General features: G+C 35.3%; 2 protein-coding genes across 2 annotated transcripts in view; one reads left to right on the top strand and one right to left on the bottom strand.

Moving 5' to 3' along the window:
* The window catches only part of LOC131980453 (cysteine/serine-rich nuclear protein 1-like), a 158,968-nt gene that overhangs the window by 36,142 nt on the left and 104,690 nt on the right, over positions 1-18,136 (bottom strand). The window lies entirely within an intron of this gene.
* Positions 171-13,244, top strand: LOC131980446 (zinc finger protein 420-like). Its single transcript, XM_059344690.1, has 7 exons — positions 171-417; positions 2,719-2,921; positions 4,776-4,868; positions 5,844-5,939; positions 6,774-6,884; positions 6,967-7,096; positions 9,213-13,244. The coding sequence occupies exons 1-7, from the start codon at positions 405-407 to the stop codon at positions 11,087-11,089; spliced, it is 2,523 nt and encodes an 840-aa protein (XP_059200673.1). The 5' UTR covers positions 171-404; the 3' UTR covers positions 11,090-13,244.

Here is an 18,136-nt window from a genome sequence, read left to right as displayed (position 1 = left end):
TCTTAAATAGCTTCTTAAATTACCTAAAAACCTATTTTTGATAAACACGTATTGCCTCTTAAATATCTTCTTAAATTAATCAAACCTATTTTTAATAAACACTTGAGAGATGTAGGAAAACAGTTTTTGAAGTTTAAACATCACTTTAAGGATTTAGTTATCTTGTCGCCTGGAGGGGCGGTGCTTCTCATTCTGACAGTGTAGTGAGTAGGACCCGCCCCTCTCGGGGCTGCCCCGCCGAGCAAAACGAACCCCGCCGTTCCAAACTGCCACTGACTGGGCCAACGCTGCCCAGAATGAACAACGTGATCCAGGAAGAAGTTGGCGCCTGAACGCTAACAGAAAGTATGAAAGAGATCCCTATGAAATGATTTTTCTACCCATCGTTGTTAAAGAATTCCATAATGAACGACGCGGGTATGTATGAGCCTGTGAAGCTCCACAGAACTGTATATTTACCGCTTATGCAGCTAGCCGAATAGCTAAAGCGAAGGATTAGCCGCGGCTCAACAGGCCCCGACTAATCCCTGGAACAAGACTTGTTTTTACCAATAATAAACCGGTTTAACCATCAACACCAGCGGCCTGGTGGCTCACTGTCCTGGGCCCCTTCAGGAACCAGGTTTTAGTGTTTTAAAAACCAGCTATTCTCCTCTGGGAGGGTTAGTTTTATGTATGAAACGCAGCCAAACTGTTTCTGACTGATAGTTAGCCAGATTTGGCTTCATTTTAAATGAGGTGGCTAACGTGATGCTAACAGTTAGCTAACTGTTAGCATCACGCTAATTGTTAGTGTTTTGGGCTAAATTCACCTCATTATAAATGCGTTGCCATGGAGATAGCAGGTTAGGCTGCAGTATAAAAGTAGTAACTGTGTGTTTAAGTGTCTAAGGACTTTCCTATTGTGAGATATGCAAATACACTGAGAGACTGAAGCTAAACGGGTAAACACATCCCTACTGACTCTATAGACCTGGTCTGTTATTAAACAAGAGACACTAAATTACTCCCAAAAAAGACACAAAATGACCCAAAAAAAGACACTAAATTACTAAAAAAGACACTAAATTATTTTAAAAAGACACTAAATTACCAAAAAAGACACAGAATTACCAAAAAAGACACAAATTATTTTAAAAAGAGACAAAATTATTATTAAAAAAGACACAAAATTTAAAAAAAAAGACAGAATTACCAAAAAAAAGACACAATTATTAAAAAAGACACAATTATTAAAAAAGACACACGATTATTTAAAAAATATATTTAAAAAAGACACAAAATTACCAAAATAAGACACAAAATTACAGAAAAATTACACTAAACTACTAAAAAAGACAAAATTATTTAAAACACACTAAATTATGAAAAAGACACAAAATTACCAAAAAAATTACACTAAATTACTAAAAAAGACACAAAATTATTTTATAAAAACACAAAATTACCAAAAAAAGGACAGAGAATTACCAAAAAAGACACTAAATTATTAAAAAAAGACACACAATTATTTAAAAAAATATATATATTTTTAAAAAGACACACAATTACCAAAATAAGACACAAAATTACAAAAAAAAGTAATTAAAGGGACCTTCCACACACAACATGGTAAAGTGTCATTCATATAAAACTCACATTAAATTTTCATATCAAGGTGGGGGCCACAAAATATTGTCAGGAGGGCCACAATTGGCCATTTAATCACACTGTCAAGGTCTCACCTGTTGTTGTGATTCAGCTCACTCACACCACTGGGAACACTCTGAACTGGGATGGATACTTTCAGTTAGCCTGTAATGTGAATGAAACGAATGAAAAGAAATTGACACATTTGTGCAATTGAAACACAGTTCAAGGGAAAGTAAATATAACACATTTAACATCTGAAGTGACCTATCTACATGTGACATCAGTTACAAGTTTACTGTCTTGCTTTTAGATTGATGGATGGATGGATTGATTGATTGATTGATTGATTACTTTACTCATCCCTGAAGAGAAATGTGGTTGTCACAGCAGTCTGGTATTTAAGTACAATAAAATATAATAGAATAAAATACTGAGTTAGAATAAATAAAAACAACAATAGAAAAAACACAGAATAAAAGAAATAAACTTAAGAAGTTAAAAATAAGATAATTATACTGATAATATGATGTTATTGTGACTACACAGTATATAATAATAGTACAGTATATATATATATATATAGTATATAGTATATAATAATAGTAGTATATCACAGTATATAGTAATGGCAGCAACAGTATATGTATACAATAATAATAATAATAGTTGTAGTAGTAATATTAATAATAATAATAATAACATAGCAATGTGTCATATATTTAACCTGTGCAGGGTGTGCATACATACATAACATAATATATAATATGTAAACACATATATATGATATATTGTACCAGCATTATATATGCATATAAATACTTGACTATACAAGATATACATACAATAGATAATATACTAAGAGTATAAGAATATGTAAATAAGTAGAATGTGCAAAAGGACAAGAATATTGTATAAATATAATATATAATATCAATAGGATTAATGTGAACACATGTTACATATGAAGTGAAGTATATGTTCCAGTAGTGGAGTGTTGTCCAGGTGCAGGAAGTGACAGTAGATTTAGTTCAGATTTTAAATTAGTTTGACAATCTAATCTAATCTCAATCTACTCTCTGTGTGCAGAGTTCAGCGTCCCTCTGTCCTCTCTGGCCATCCTGGTCCCTCCGCTCCGCCTGATGTCGGCGGTGATGTGGGAAGTGGTGCGCCAGAGGAACATAAAGCATTATGGGAAACTGGAGGAGTTTGTGTCCATGGTAACGGATGCAGTTCCTGAACTGATGAGTAAAAGAGAAGGACGGTTGCTCTCGCTGGGCCTGAGAGCCAGGGTAAGTGGTTTTTTTTTTAACTTTCTTTTTATTGATTTTTCAGTGAAAAACAAAACACAAACATATAATTATACACACAGAACAGGTACATCAGACAGGGTCATCCATAGCAAAATACAATGGCAGGTTTTGTTCTAAACAAAGGGCTGGCAGAACTCAGGCTGATGAATGGGGTCTAGAGGCTTTAAGGCACCAACAGTTCTTTAGTCTCTCTCGGTACAGTGACACAAAATACCTTCATCTGTGCTGTCCACAAGGTCACCGGTACAAAAAATAAAATAAAAAAGAACCCCATAACAAGCGGAAATGGAATATATATATACATATTTATACTAGGGGAGAAACGCTACTGACCCAGGGGAATAATACAATAATATAAAACAAAAAGATTTTCCCACACAGAATATGCAATCACCTCTCATACATGTAGTCCCTCCATTTCTTCCAGTATTGGTCCCCTTTTTCAGTATTGTATCTCAGGGAAAATGTTAACCTTTCCATGTTATAGATTTCTTTAACTATTCCTATCCAGTCTGAAATTGTCGGACACTCCTTGCTCAGCCATTTCCTGGTTATTGCCTTTTTGCTACTAGCCAGTAATATTTGTAATAGGTATCGGTCTGAGGGTAAGAGATTTTAAATGTGTAGACCTCATCATGTACGCTACAGGCCAAAAGGTTGGAAGCAAGATCAAATTTGTACAAAAAAGATCATAGTTTCATTGCTATACTTTTCAACAAAATAAACGTGATTATTATATAAAGAGTCACTTATTAGAACACATTCTAACTATAATTATCAGGTCTTTGGGTTTTTATTGCTTAGACTTTGTGTTTCCTTCTTTCCTTAATGTATAAATCTGTTTCTTTACTCAGCCGCTTCAGTTTGAGACATTCCTGTGGTATTTTTTTTCAGAGATATGAACACAGCAAGGTCATAATAGTTTTGGATTTTTTTATTAGTTTTAGTTTTAATTTCAAATTCAGTTAGTTTTAATGAGTTTTTAGAGTGAGTTTGCTAGTTTTAATTAGTTTTTTTTTTTTTGTGGAAAATGCTTAGTTTTGGTGTTCGTTTTAGTTTTTTTGTAATGGGGTATTTGTTGGGTGCCAGATTCAATAAGGTCACAATAAATGTTTCCTTTATTTCCTTTGTCTGATCCATCTCAGCCCCAATAAGTTTATTAAGTCATAAAACCAGATGAAATAGATTTCATATCAACCAAAAAGATTTACGTATGAAAAAAGTTGACAAAGATGAAAACGAAGGACATTTACACTATAATTTTAGTTAGTTTTAGTTAGTTTTGTAACCACAAAATACAGTTTCAGTTAGTTATCATTTTTTTTAAACTTGTTTTTAATTCAGTTAACAAAAACGTTTTTTCAATTCTAGTTTTCGTGATTTCGTAAGTTTTCGTTAACTATAATAAGCTTGAAACACAGTTGAGATTTATTGGGATTTTTGTATCCAAACTCTCAAAAGCCAAAGAGCTAAAGTGAATAATGCAAACTGTAATTTGTTTTTTACTTTTGCACTGAAGTTGTGACTCTTCAAATCTTCTCAACACTAAAACTAAGCCCTTCTTTTCTTTTCTTAACATTTATTCAGCAATGGTCTGCTAACATCAATGTTTACCTAAAGGTGAATTGATTCAATAAAGGTAAAGTCTGATCATGTAATAAACTCATCCAGAAATCCAAAGAACCCATACTGGTTTTTAAGAAAGACATTGTTAACAGAACATTTAAGTTGCTTCCAAACTGTTGGCCTGTAGTTTACATAATGACAACAAGTCAAATAAGAGACTAGAGAGAGTTGATGGAACATTGAACTGATGAACTAAACTTCCTGTAGACGACGCTGGAGCTGCTGCGCTCTGAACACCCTGAAGACCTGAAGGCTGTGGAGAGCCACCTCAACCGGATCAGAACCTCCTGCATCGAGGAAGTCAGTATTTTTATTGCATTATTGTAGACCATACACTACCGGTCAAAAGTTTTAGAACAGCCCAATTTTTCCATTTTTTATTGAAATTCAAGCAGTTCAAGTCAAATGAACAGCTTGAAAGGGTCCAAAGGTAAGTGGTGAACTGCCAGAGGTAAATAAAAAAAGGTAAGCTTAACCAAAACTGGAAAATAATGTACATTTCAGAATTATACAAGTAGGCCTTTTTCATGGAACAAGAAATGGGTTAACAACTTAACTCTATGGAGTCTTGGGCTATTTTGTCCATTTTTGAATTCTTTTCATGTCTTTGTACGTCATTTTGTGTCTTTTTTTAGTCATTTTGTGTCTTTTGGTGTCTTTTTTTGGTCATTTTGTGTCTTTTTTTGTCATTTTGTGTCTTTTTTTGGTCATTTTGTGTCTTTTTTTAGTCCTTTAGTCCAACATAAAATGTGATTTTGAATCTTTTTTTTACTTTCAAAACACTATCATGCTCAATAAAGAATTTTAAATGTTGCAAATGTGCATTAATTTCAGAGTACACTGAGACATTAAACTGCATCATTTTCAATTAAATTCTGGAAAAGTTGGTGTGTTCTAAAACTTTTGACCAGTAGTGTATATACAAATTCACATTTAGTCTGCCGTTTTTCATTTGTGATCAAATATGTATAAATTATATGGTGAAACAAAAGTAACACAGACAAACAATAAGTAATTAAATAATAAAGTGTGTAAATGGAAATAAATACAATTAAATGAAGTGAAATAAAGTAAAATAAAATAAAGATAATGTGACTTTTATTGCATTAAAATGGTCATGGCAGGTCTCCATCTGTTAACAGATATTTCTTTTTGAAGTCCTAAAGAATCTGATTATTACCTTCCACCTGAAGTCCTGCCATGTGTTCCAGTTAGTTGAGACGTTTTTTGAAAATGTCTAAAATCATCTGTCTGGTGTTTTGTTCTCTACCTCAGACCAACGATCCTGTGATTGAAGCACCGGAGGCCAACTTCATGAAGCTGGTGCAAGGCCTCATTGAAGACACTGACGGCAGAGAACACTTCCTCAAAGTACCATTAAATTCATATGATGCTCTAAATAACAAGATTTAACTCAAAAGTTATAAATCCAGTCTTTTTGACAGTTTTACCTAAAAACAATGTGAGAAAAGAAATATACAGTCATGGAAAAAATGATTAGACCACCTTGTTTTCTTCAATTTCTTGTTCATTTTAATGCCTGGTACAACTAAAGGTACATTTGTTTGGATTAGAGCTGCAACAATTATTAGATTAATCAAACAATAATCAATTATTAAATTAATCATCAACTATTTTGATAATCCAATAATTGTTTTGAGCAGTTGATTCCAGCTTCTTCAATGTGAATATTTCTGGTTTCTTTGTTCCTTTATGACAATAAACTGAATATCTCTTTGGTTTGTGGACAAAACAAGAGATTTGAGGACGTCATCTTGTGGTTTGGGAAACACTCATTGATATTTTTATACATTTTATTGACCAAACAACTAATCGATTAATAGTTTAAATAATCGACAGATTAATCAATAATGAAAATAATCGTTAGTTGCAGCCCTAATAACGATTACAACCAAAATAGTTCATAAGAGTTTAATGTAAGAGCTGATATCTAGACATTTAACATGGTTTTCTTGATAATAACCAAAATCATGATCAATAAAACCATGTTAAATGTCTAGATATCAGCTCTTAAATTAAACTCTAATCAGCTATTTTTGTTGTAATCATTATATTTGTCCAAACAAATGAATCTTTAGTTGTACCAGGCATTAAAATGAACAAGAAATTAAGAAAAAGGGTGGTCTAATAATTTTTTCTGATTTTTTTTCTGTCTGATCATTAACGATATTGTCCGTCTAACAGAATGTGTTCCCGGTGGAGTACGGGCCGGACTTCGACACCGCTCTGGAAACTCTGGTTTGTGAATTCTTCACCAGACTGGAGGAGCTGCTGCCAATACCAGATTTCAAACAGGTGCACAGAGGATTTCTGAAAGATTAGAAAATGAGTCAAAAAATGAAAGGGCCTGAAATTCAAAACATCTTTTTTTGTCCAGACTGCCTCGTGGATCAGTGCTGCCCCCTCGGTCCTGGAGGAGTACATGCAGTGTGTCTCAAATGGAGACGACCTTAAATTTCTTCTCCAGAGCAAACAGTGTCACGGGAAACTGGCCAAGAGCAGCGTTGGTATGTGCACAAACTATTCATCACATAGTGTATTAACCCATTTAGGCCTAAAACGTGACCTCTGGGCGATTTTAAAATAAGCCCCTAAAACCTGAAGTTTTGCTGGAAATTCAACAGAAGTGTCAACTCTTCCTACTAAATAATATATTTTTGATTTTTTGGTAATTCTATGTCTTTTTAGTAATTCAATGTCTTTTTTTTTGCAATTCTGTCTTTTTTTTGGTAATTTTGTGTCTTTTTTTAATACTTTTGTGTCTTTTTTTTGGTAATTTTGTGTCTTTTTTAAATACTTTTGTGTCTTTTTTTGGTAATTTTGTGTCTTTTTTTTTTTTAACCCATTTAGGCCTAAAACGGCTGGAAAAATGCCTGTAAAACCTCTGGGCGATTTTAAAATAAGCCCCTAAAACCTGAAGTTTTTCTGGAAATTCAACAGAAGTGTCAACTCTTCCTACTAAATAACAGATTTTTCAGCCTCTGTAGCAGATAGAAATGAAATTCAAAAAGTATTTGAGAGTTTATAGCTGTTATATCTGAGCTCCCTCTACTATAGTCGTCTTCCGCCATGATTTCAGTTCTGGAAAAGTCCCATGATGCATTGCGACACTCCCACATGTATTCTCTTTTTGTGTCTTTTTTTAGTCATTTGGTGTTTTTTTAGTCATTTGGTGTCTTTATGTGTCTTTTTTGGTAATTTTGTGTCTTTTTCTTGTCATTTCGTGTCTTTTTTTGGTCATTTTGTGTCTTTTTTAGTAATTGTGTCTTTTTTTGGTCATTTTGTGTCTTTTTCTTGTCATTTTGTGTCTTTTTTGAGTTTTTTTGTGTCTTTTTTTGGTCATTTTGTGTCTTTATGTGTCTTTTTTGGTAATTTTGGTAATTTTTCTTAACTCTATGGAGTCTTGGGCTATTTCGTCCATTTTTGAATTCTTTTCATGTCTCTGTAAGCCATTTTGTGTCTTTTTTTGGTCATTTTGTGTCTTTTTCTTGTCATTTTGTGTCTTTTTTTGAGTCTTTTTGTGTCTTTTTTAGTAATTGTGTCTTTTTTTGGTCATTTTGTGTCTTTTTTAGTAATTGTGTCTTTTTTTGGTCATTTTGTGTCTTTTTCTTGTCATTTTGTGTCTTTCTTTGGTGATGATTTCAGTTCTGGAAAAGTCCCATGTTGCATTGTGACACTCCCACATGTATTCTGATGCATTTCATTGGCCAAGAGACCAAAAATAGGTGGAAAAAACTGCAAATACTACAAAACAACGTATCCGCTTTCCCGGTTTTAATGGTAGAAATGCGGTAATGCTTTCCCGCCTTAAATGGTTTAATTGAAGAACAAGTTGTATTAACACCAAGGTTATAATAGTTTTGGATTTTTCATTAGTTTTAGTTTTAATTTTGTTGTGAATTTTTGTTTTCAAATTCAATTAGTTTTAATTTGTTAATTCGTTTTTAGAGTGAGTTTGCTAGTTTTAATTAGTTTTTATTTTTTGAAAATGCTTAGTTTTAGTTTAGTTTTAGTTTAGTTTTTGTAATGGTCTATGTGTTTGGTGCGAGATTCAAAGAGGCCATAATAATTTGAAAAATTATTTTAATTATTGAAAAAAACCAAATAACTTTGGTTTATCATCTCAGCCCAACCAATAAGGTTATTAACTCTTGCAGTTCCAGGTGTTTTGTATTTTGGTTGGAGTGTAACATCCCAGTCTCAGTAAACATATTTATATATATATTTTTTTTTTTTATATTTTCACTATGAAAAAGGTTGACAAAGACGAAAACGAAGGACATTTTCACTATAATTTTAGTTAGTTTTGTAACCACAAAATACAGTTTGAGTTAGTTATTGTTTTTTTTTTTTTTAAACTCTTTATTTTTATTTCAATAAACAAAAATGTTTTTTTGATTCTAGTTTTCGTTATTTTGTTAGTTTTCGTTAACTATAATAACCTTGATTAACACTTGTGGCATCAAATCAGAAACTTGTGCATTCCTTCTTGGACCATTTAATGTTACCTTGAAAGAGGAAACAACACCATCATCCCGTGCAAATGTGTGCGTCTTGAAAGCAAATGTTGGAGTGTAATTGTACAGATTATTTAACTTTTTTTTCCTTATATTTTCTTTGCAGCTCCGTTTCAGTCCGACGACCTCCTCATCCCTTCTCTGTCTCTCCCTCCGTCGCTGGAAGTGGCGATCGCGTCCCACCCGAGCGCCTGCGACGACGAAAACAACGACGTCCCTCAGATCGTCATGTTCGACGAGGAGCTGTCCACCAACCCTTCCACCTCCACCGACTTCCCCGAGTCACCGAAAAGGACCGACATCTCCTCGTCTCCTCGCAGGAGGCAGCAGTCAGAGATGCATAAATGCCCCGAGTGCGACAAGTGCTTCAAGCACCACTCTGTCCTCATCGAACACCAGAGAGTCCACAGCGGCCTGCAGCCGTATAACTGCTCCGAGTGCGGCCGGGCTTTCAGAACCGCCACCCTGCTGGCCGGCCACAGGCTGCGCAAATGCAAAAACGCTGCATACTTGTGCATTAAATGCGGGAACAGCTTCCCAACCTCGCTGGAAAAGTTCCGACACCACTGCCCGAAACGAGGGCGTAACTACGATTGCGGGCACTGTGGGAAGAGTTTTCAAAAGTCCAGCAGCTTGAAAGAACACCTGCTGACTCACGTCCAAAGCCGCCTTTTCAAGTGCAGTCACTGCGGAGTGGGCTTCTCAGGGATCGGTGACTTGAAGTATCACCAGCAGGTAGATCATGACAAGCCTTATCAGTGTAAGCAATGTGGGAAGAGCTTTATCTCCTCCAAGTCTCTGAGCAAACATCAGCAGCGACACGAAGAGGTCGGGGAGATGGAGGCCGCCAAGTTAATGAGCGGAGGGAAACACCGCAAGAGCGGCTCCGCTCACCGGACTTCCTCCTCGTCTATGACCTCCAGGAAGACTTCGGTCAAATCTGCCTACCCACGAGGACGAGTCACGCATAACTGTCCGCTTTGCGGACGGAGCTTTAAGTATCGCTTTGAGTTTCTGGAGCACCAGAGGTTCCACACTGCGGTGAAACCGTACAAGTGCTCCCAGTGCGGCAAAGCTTTCCGTACGGAGGCCCACCTCTCCAGACACAGGAAGAGAAAGTGTAAAAACGCTTCCCACATTTGCACCAAGTGCGGCTGCCAGTTCAGGTCTCTACACGAGCGGGTCAGACACCAGTGCGTCCAGCTGCTGACGAAATACGAGTGTTCTCATTGCGGGAAGACCTTCAAGATGGCCCACCTGCTGAGGAACCACCAGATGAACGAGCACCAGCTCCCCTACAGCCCCAACCACCGCTTCAGGTGCAGATACTGCGACGAGACGTTCCCCGGCATCAGCGAGCTCAAGTACCACCAGAGAGTCGACCACGAGAAACCCTACCAGTGTCAGGAGTGTGGCAAGTGCTTCCTGTCGGAGAAATGCCTGGCCAACCACGAACTGCGCCACAACGACGACCGACCGGAGAGCTGTCTGGTGTGCGGCCGCGGCTTCAGGAACCGCTACGACTTAAAGCAACACATGCGCACTCACACGGGGGAGCGACCGTACCAGTGCACCCACTGCTCCCAGTGTTTCTCCACTGCGGGGGGACTGAGGAGCCACACCAGGGTTCACACTGGAGAGAAGCCACACGTGTGCCCCGACTGCGGGAAGGCGTTCTCCCAGATGGGGGCGATGCGCACACACAGGCTCACCCACACGGGAGAGAGACCGTTCAAGTGCACCGTGTGCGGCAAAGGTTTCACAATGGCACACAAGGTGACGGTTCACATGCGCGTGCACACGGGAGAGAGACCGTACGTGTGCTCTCAGTGCGGGAAAGCGTTCTCAGACGGAAGCGTGCTGAAGCAGCACATGTTGAACCACTCGGGGGTGAGACCGTACCACTGTCAGATCTGCCCCAAGACCTACACCTGCCTGAACCACCTGAGACGCCACCTGAAGAGCCACTCCAACATGAACTGAGTCGGCCTCCAAACAGAACATTTTTTACATAAACTGACTGACACGCTGCATTTGGCAGTTAGGCTACTATAAAAAAGGCATCGGACCAACTCAACCAAGCAATAGATGAAAGAAGGAAGATAGAATGATGCTGTACAGTCGCTGTTGAACTTGAGGTGAAAAGGTTTCTCTTCACTGTAAATTACATTTAGTCACGTTAGCCAATCGTCAAGGTTTATTTGAACATTTTAAATTGATCATTTGAGATTTGGGGAAATGCACTTGTTTGCTTTGTTGCTGATAATTAGATGAGGATGTTGATACGACTCTTTCTCTCTCTCTGTTAACCCTCTGGGTTCTGAGCCTATTTGCTCTGTATATACCACATAATATTTATTATACTCATGTTTGGTATTTGGTATTTTCTCAGCACAACTTCAACATGATCTGACAATTATTTTTTCACTTTAACCCACTTTATTAGCCCATAAAGACAAAAAACTGGGGAAAAGTTTCCAGTCTGTAATTTGGAGTGAAGTCGACAGCAGCGTGACCTCGTTTTTTGTTACGGCGCTTTAAAAAAAGCCACGTTATCATAGAGCCCAGAGGATTAACAAGGCGGAATCAAGAAAGAGCTTAGCTTAGCATCAAGACTAAACAAATAACAAATAGTCTGGCTCTGTTCAAAGATATTTAAAATCTGGTTTCTGAAAAGTCAGAAATATTTCTGGTACATATAAAACCGTTTTGTAGAGGTTTAACAAGCAATATAAAAAGATTGATTGATTGACAAGATTCATAAAAATGCATATAAATATAAATGGTCTTTCTCTTTCTCTCCGAGGCTTTTGGTCACTCCATCATCCATAAATTTCATGTCGGGCATTTATCCATAATTGTTGGCTGTAGCTTCATATTCAGTTATTTTGTGGTATCAATCTCTCATCTGACTCAAGCAAGAAAGTAAATGAGAATTTCCTACAAAAGGTCAATCGGTTTCTTTAACTTCAGCACAAGCTCGTTCTTTTCCCTCATTCTTCATTCTTTGACCTTTTTTTTCTTCTTACATCAGTTTCTTATGCATGAATATGTTTGGATATTATTCTGGATATTCTTTGGGTGAGATATTGTATGTTTGAAAGCTGTAATATCGGTGAAAATATATTTTTTGAAAGGCCTCAGTAGTGACGGAGAAAGTGGAAATGTTGGCACTCTGTAAATAAGCTGAAAGACGAATGTTGTGGGAGTGCAGAATTAAAACGATGGTGCCATTTATTATCAACATGACATAACTTTATTCCTGTAGGCCCTTTATAGGCCCCCACTATGGTTTGCAAAGTTTGTGAATTTGGAATTAAATGACCTTGGTTAACCATGTTGATTTGATTTATTGAACAGAGGAAAACATCTGTAAGAGTTCTCAGAAAGAGTGGGACGTATTAGGGCTGGGCGATATGGACAAAAAGTCATATCCTGATCTATTTAGGCAAAATATCTATATACGATATACACTACTGGTCAAAAGTTTTAGAACACACCAACTTTTCCAGAATTTAATTGAAAATGATGCAGTTTAATGTCTCAGTGTACTCTGAAATTAATGCACATTTGCAACATTTAAAATTCTTTATTGAGCATGATAGTGTTTTGAAAGTAAAAAAAAGATTCAAAATCACATTTTATGTTGGACTAAAGGACTAAAAAAAGAGACAAAATGACAAAAAAAGACACAAAATGACCAAAAAAGACACAAAATGACTTACAAAGACATGAAAAGAATTCAAAAAATGGACAAAATAGCCCAAGACTCCATAGAGTTAAGTTGTTAACCCATTTCTTGTTCCCTGAAAAAGGCCTACTTGTATAATTCTGAAATGTACATTATTTTTCAGTTTTGGTTAAGCTTACCTTTTTTTATTTACCTCTGGCAGTTCACCACTTACCTTTGTACCCTTTCAAGCTGTTCATTTGACTTGAACTGCTTGAATTTCAATAAAAAACTGGAAAAATTGGGCTGTTCTAAAACTTTTGACCGGTAGTATATGTATCCTGATATTTTTATTTTTTATATGACATGTCACATGTAGTTTTATTGAAACTGTTTATTTAAGTGAACATAAATACTGTATAACAGGAGAACCTTTAAAAAAAAAAAACCTAAGCTCCATAAAGTGCACATTTAAACTAAAAAAATAGCCTATAAAATAAATTAGGCCAATCTTTTCTCTGAAATAAATACATTTATATGAGAAAAGAATATCAAACATCACTAAATAACTAAAAATGACAAACCCTAGTAAGTGCAGCATTTATATATAAAGAAAACATTTTTTTTTAAACTATATTGATATATGGATTAATGACGTGATCTAATCCATTGTCAGTTGGTGTAACCAGTATTTTTTTTCCCATAAAAATCTGATATCTACATACAGGAAAACAAAAGTGAACTAAAATGAGAAAAAAATATACAATCCAGGTTTACATTGCAACATTATAGTACATAACACATTTTACATAATTTGTCAAAACTTTAGAAGAAAATGGTTGTTTTAAGAATATGTTATATGTAGAAATACTCAGAAATGTTTTTTAAAATGAAGTAATTATTTGTATAAGTCCACTTAAATACACTGTAGGTGGATAAAGTTTAATATTTATTATTATTTTGTGGTTACACCATTTGACATCTTGCCAACCCTTTATTTGTCACTGACCAATATCAATATGGTCTCATTCCATATCACATTTAAAAATAAACACTACAGGACAAAAGTTTGGAAGCAACTCAAATTTTCTGTTTTTTCTTAAAAACCAGTCGGGATTCTTTGATTTCTGGATGTGTTTACTGCATGATCAGACTTTACCTTTATTGAATCAATTCACCTTTAGGTAAACATTGATGTTATCAGACCATTGCTGAATAAATGTTAAGGAGAGAAAAGAAGGGCTTAGTTTTAGTGTTGAGAAGATCTGGAAGAGTCACAACTTCAGTGCAAAAGTAAAAAACAAATCACAGCTTGCATTATTCACTTTAGCTCTTTGGCTTTTGTGAGTTTGGATACAAAAATCCCAATAAATCTCAACTGTGTTCATATCTCTGACAAACTACCACAGAAATGGCTCAAACTGAAGCAGCTGAGTAAAGAAACAGATTTATACATTAAGGAAAGAAGGAAACACAAAGTCTAAGCAATAAAAACCCAAAGACCTGATAATTATAGTAAAATGTGTTCTAATAAGTGACTCTTTATATAATAATCACATTTTTTTTGTTGATGCAAAGTATAGCAATGAAACTATGATCTTTTTTGTCAGTGACAAATAAGGGTTGGCAAGATGTCACATGGTGTAACCACAAAAAAATTATAAATATTAAATACTTCATCCACCTACATTGTATTTAAGTGGACTTATACATATAATTATATATATGTATATCATGTAATTAATTCATATTGAGCAGAACATATTCTAAATACAACCAGTTTTTTCTAAAGTTTTGACAAATTATATAAAATTTGTTGCATACCATAATGTTGCAATGTAAATGTGGATTGTATTTTTTTCGCATTTTAGTTCACATTTATTTTCCTGTATATAATCAGATTTTTATGGGGAAAAAATTACTGGTTACACCAACTGACTGCGTTACATAACGTCATTGACCCATATATTTTTTTTATATATCGCCCAGCCCTAATATATATATATATATATATATATGTATATATATATATATATATATATTAAATCGATATATCGCCCAGCCCTAATATATATATATATATTTTATATCAATATATCGCCCAGCCCTAATATATATATATTTTTTTATATCAATATATCACCCAGCCCTAACATTTCTATATATTTATATATTTTATATCGCCCAGCCCTAATATATATATATTTTTTATATCGATATATTGCCCAGCCCTAATATATTTATATATTTTATATCGCCCAGCCCTAATATATATATATATATATTTATATAATATATAATATATATATATAATATATATATATTATATCGATATACCGCCCAGCCCTTACATGTATATATTTATATATTTTATATTGCCCTCCCCTATATATATATTTTTTTTTATATCAATATATAGCCCAGCCCTAATAAATAAATATATATATTTTTTATATCGATATATTGCCCAGCCCTAATATATATATATATACATATATATTATATCGTCCCGCCCTAGACAGTATTGAAAGTCACATTTGCTGTCAGAATAAAAAGTTTCACTAGATGGCGGTAAGTGACCAGTAACCGTTGTTCTTCATGTATTGTGGTGATTTATTAATAGAAGTTTTCTCTTCTTTGCTGGAGACGACTCAGAGGTTGTCTGAGGAGACATGATTGATAAAAGACTTGCAGAGGAAGTCGGTCTGGCCCGTTTCCTGTCATTAACTTCATTTGGCGTGGCTCGGAATCTTGATTAGCTGCAATTTCCTGATGTTTTGACTGGCTCCTCTCAGCATGTGAAGTGGTTTTAACCAAAGACAAAGACAATTCCTCACTTCTTGTGTTTTCTGTTTCATGGTGCCACTTTGGCCCCGTTTAGCTTTAGAGTCCAGTTTGATGTGGACCACCAGTGTTCCCAGCATGTGAACCTGGACCTCTGGCAGTCTTACATCATATCGTAACAGGCACATTAACTTTAATGTCTCCCATCTGGGCTGCACTGACGTTTCATGTTGTCGCTGGAAGGAAGAAAAGCTGTTTTTTTTTTCTTCCTTCGCCTCACTTTCTCCCTTGTTCCATACTCATGTTTCATCGGTCACTTCTGCATTGTAGCTTTTGAATCATACACAGCAAAATCAGGAGAGTTAATTCAACTCACAGTGTTAAATTTAACACTTTTTCTGAGTTTGTATAGTATATCTCACAGATTCTGAGTTAAAATTACACTTTAAAAAGTATTAATATTTTAACTCTTAAATAGTGTTAAATATTTGACACCCTTGTTGTTTTATGACACCACATAAGTGCACTTTTAACTCCAAATTGTGTTATTCCTTTTCACTTTGAGTGTTAATTTTTAACATACATTGTGTTATTTTGACACATTGAAGTGTATTTTTAACCCTAAAATCATGTTATTCCCTTTCACTCATGTGATAATTAACACTCATTGTTTTGTTTTACGATACATTAAAAGTGAATTCTGTCTTTAGCCGAACATACAAGTCACAAAATCTAAAAAAATCAACTCCAACTGAAGTGAATCTAACTCTAAGAGCTTTTTGATCACTACAAATGTTAGAACAACTCCAAAATCAACATCACCAACTCAAAATGATCAACACTGAAAAAACAGCACTACAGATTTTGCTGTGTATTCTCTACAAAAAAAAACAAAATCTTCCCCTGAAATTCCGAGGAAGATAAACCCCAAAGTTGAATGTGGTGTTGTTGATGTTCGAGAAACCACCAAAAAATGTAGTCAGGCTGGAAGACACTGGCTGTACTCAGCACTATTCCTTCTCTCTCTCTGTGACTCAGAAACGCTACTAATCTTCTCCAGCAAACATCAGGATCCTGTGGAAACTCGCGCTACATCCTGCCTGCCAACAAGCTGTGCCCAAGACATTATGCAGAACCCTCAGCTTTAGGAAGCACACTGCAAAAAAGCCAACTTGTATTTTTTGGTCTAAAACAGTGATTTAAGTTGGTAAAACTTGGAAATATAAATTACTGACATTTAGGGCAATAATGTAAGTTAGCACAACAAAGGAAGCCAGTTGTCTGCTCAAAAACAAGTTGGTGAGTTGTTGTTACTTATATCTTTAAGTTGGGGTTCACAACAAGGGACAATAGTTCTGATAACTCTTATTTCTTTGTTGGGAAATTTGGTCATTAGCAAAAGCTAGCGGCTAACTGATGCTAGCGGGTCCCTTTGTTTTGAAAATATACTGTTTGGTTTCACTGACTTCCCATACACAAAAAAAAATCAATATTACATTATAAATCTAATTATACTATTGGCAAAATATCACATACATAAATCTCGATACACAAAAAAAAATCCCCTCTTTTCTATATTTATAAGTGAAACCAAGCAATATATTAATTCTATTAAAGACTCTACTAATTTGAAAGCTGCTAAAACTCTGAATATTTGTAATTTTTATAATATTTTTGTATGACAACCTCTTTATGATTTATTGAAACCCCCTGGCGACGTTTTGATGTATTTTTTTGTATTACACCCCACCCAACTGCCTTAATAAAGTTTATAAAAAAATAAAAAATAAAAAAAAAACTTAAAAAAAACTGATGCTAGCGGCTAAATGATGTTAGCGGCTAACTGATGCTAGCAACTAACTGATGCTAGCGGCTAACTGATGCTAGCGGCGCTGCTTGTTACAGCTACAAGAGTAGCCGTTAGCGTATCAATGCTAACTCAAAATTGTGGTCACAACATTAGCTAACATTTCATAGCGGCGTTACAATCGTGCCAGAGAAATTCAGAGTTGAGCAAACTCAAAAACAAAACTTAAAATATTTAGTTTAATTGTCCAACTCAAAATTTTATCGAAGTTTGTTGCCTTGAAATTTTGAGTTCACACAACTTTTCTTTTTTTGCAGTGTATGTGTGTTTTCTCTCCATGTAATGACGTTTTATCTTGACCTTTTTGAGGACATGCCCCATTTTACTGTCCTCAGGGTGAGATAATGACTCCCTAATGAGGTAACCTAGTCATTTTAATCCCACCTGCCTGTTTCACGACTGTAAAAATTACCTTAAAAAAGCTCCTTTCCTTTGAACAAAATCGTCTGAGTAACTATGAAAATAAAAACACTCCTACATGCTCGACTAATGAAATCCTTGAGAAGTTTACAGCGTAATGTATTCCTGATGAAGGCTGGTATTGAGACATCTCAAAATGCATGCATCACAATTTTAACACCCACACAGCTGCCAGAAAACCAGCAGATTTACTATGAGAGCTTGCTAATAAACGCAGATCATTACCAGATGTCCTCCCTCTCTCCTCATCCCTCCTTTTCTCCTTTCCTTTCCTCCCTCCTTTCTTCTC

Source organism: Centropristis striata, chromosome 11 (assembly GCF_030273125.1).
Source record: "Centropristis striata isolate RG_2023a ecotype Rhode Island chromosome 11, C.striata_1.0, whole genome shotgun sequence".
Lineage (NCBI taxonomy): Eukaryota > Metazoa > Chordata > Actinopteri > Perciformes > Serranidae > Centropristis > Centropristis striata.
This window is presented reverse-complemented; position numbering and strand designations above follow the sequence as displayed.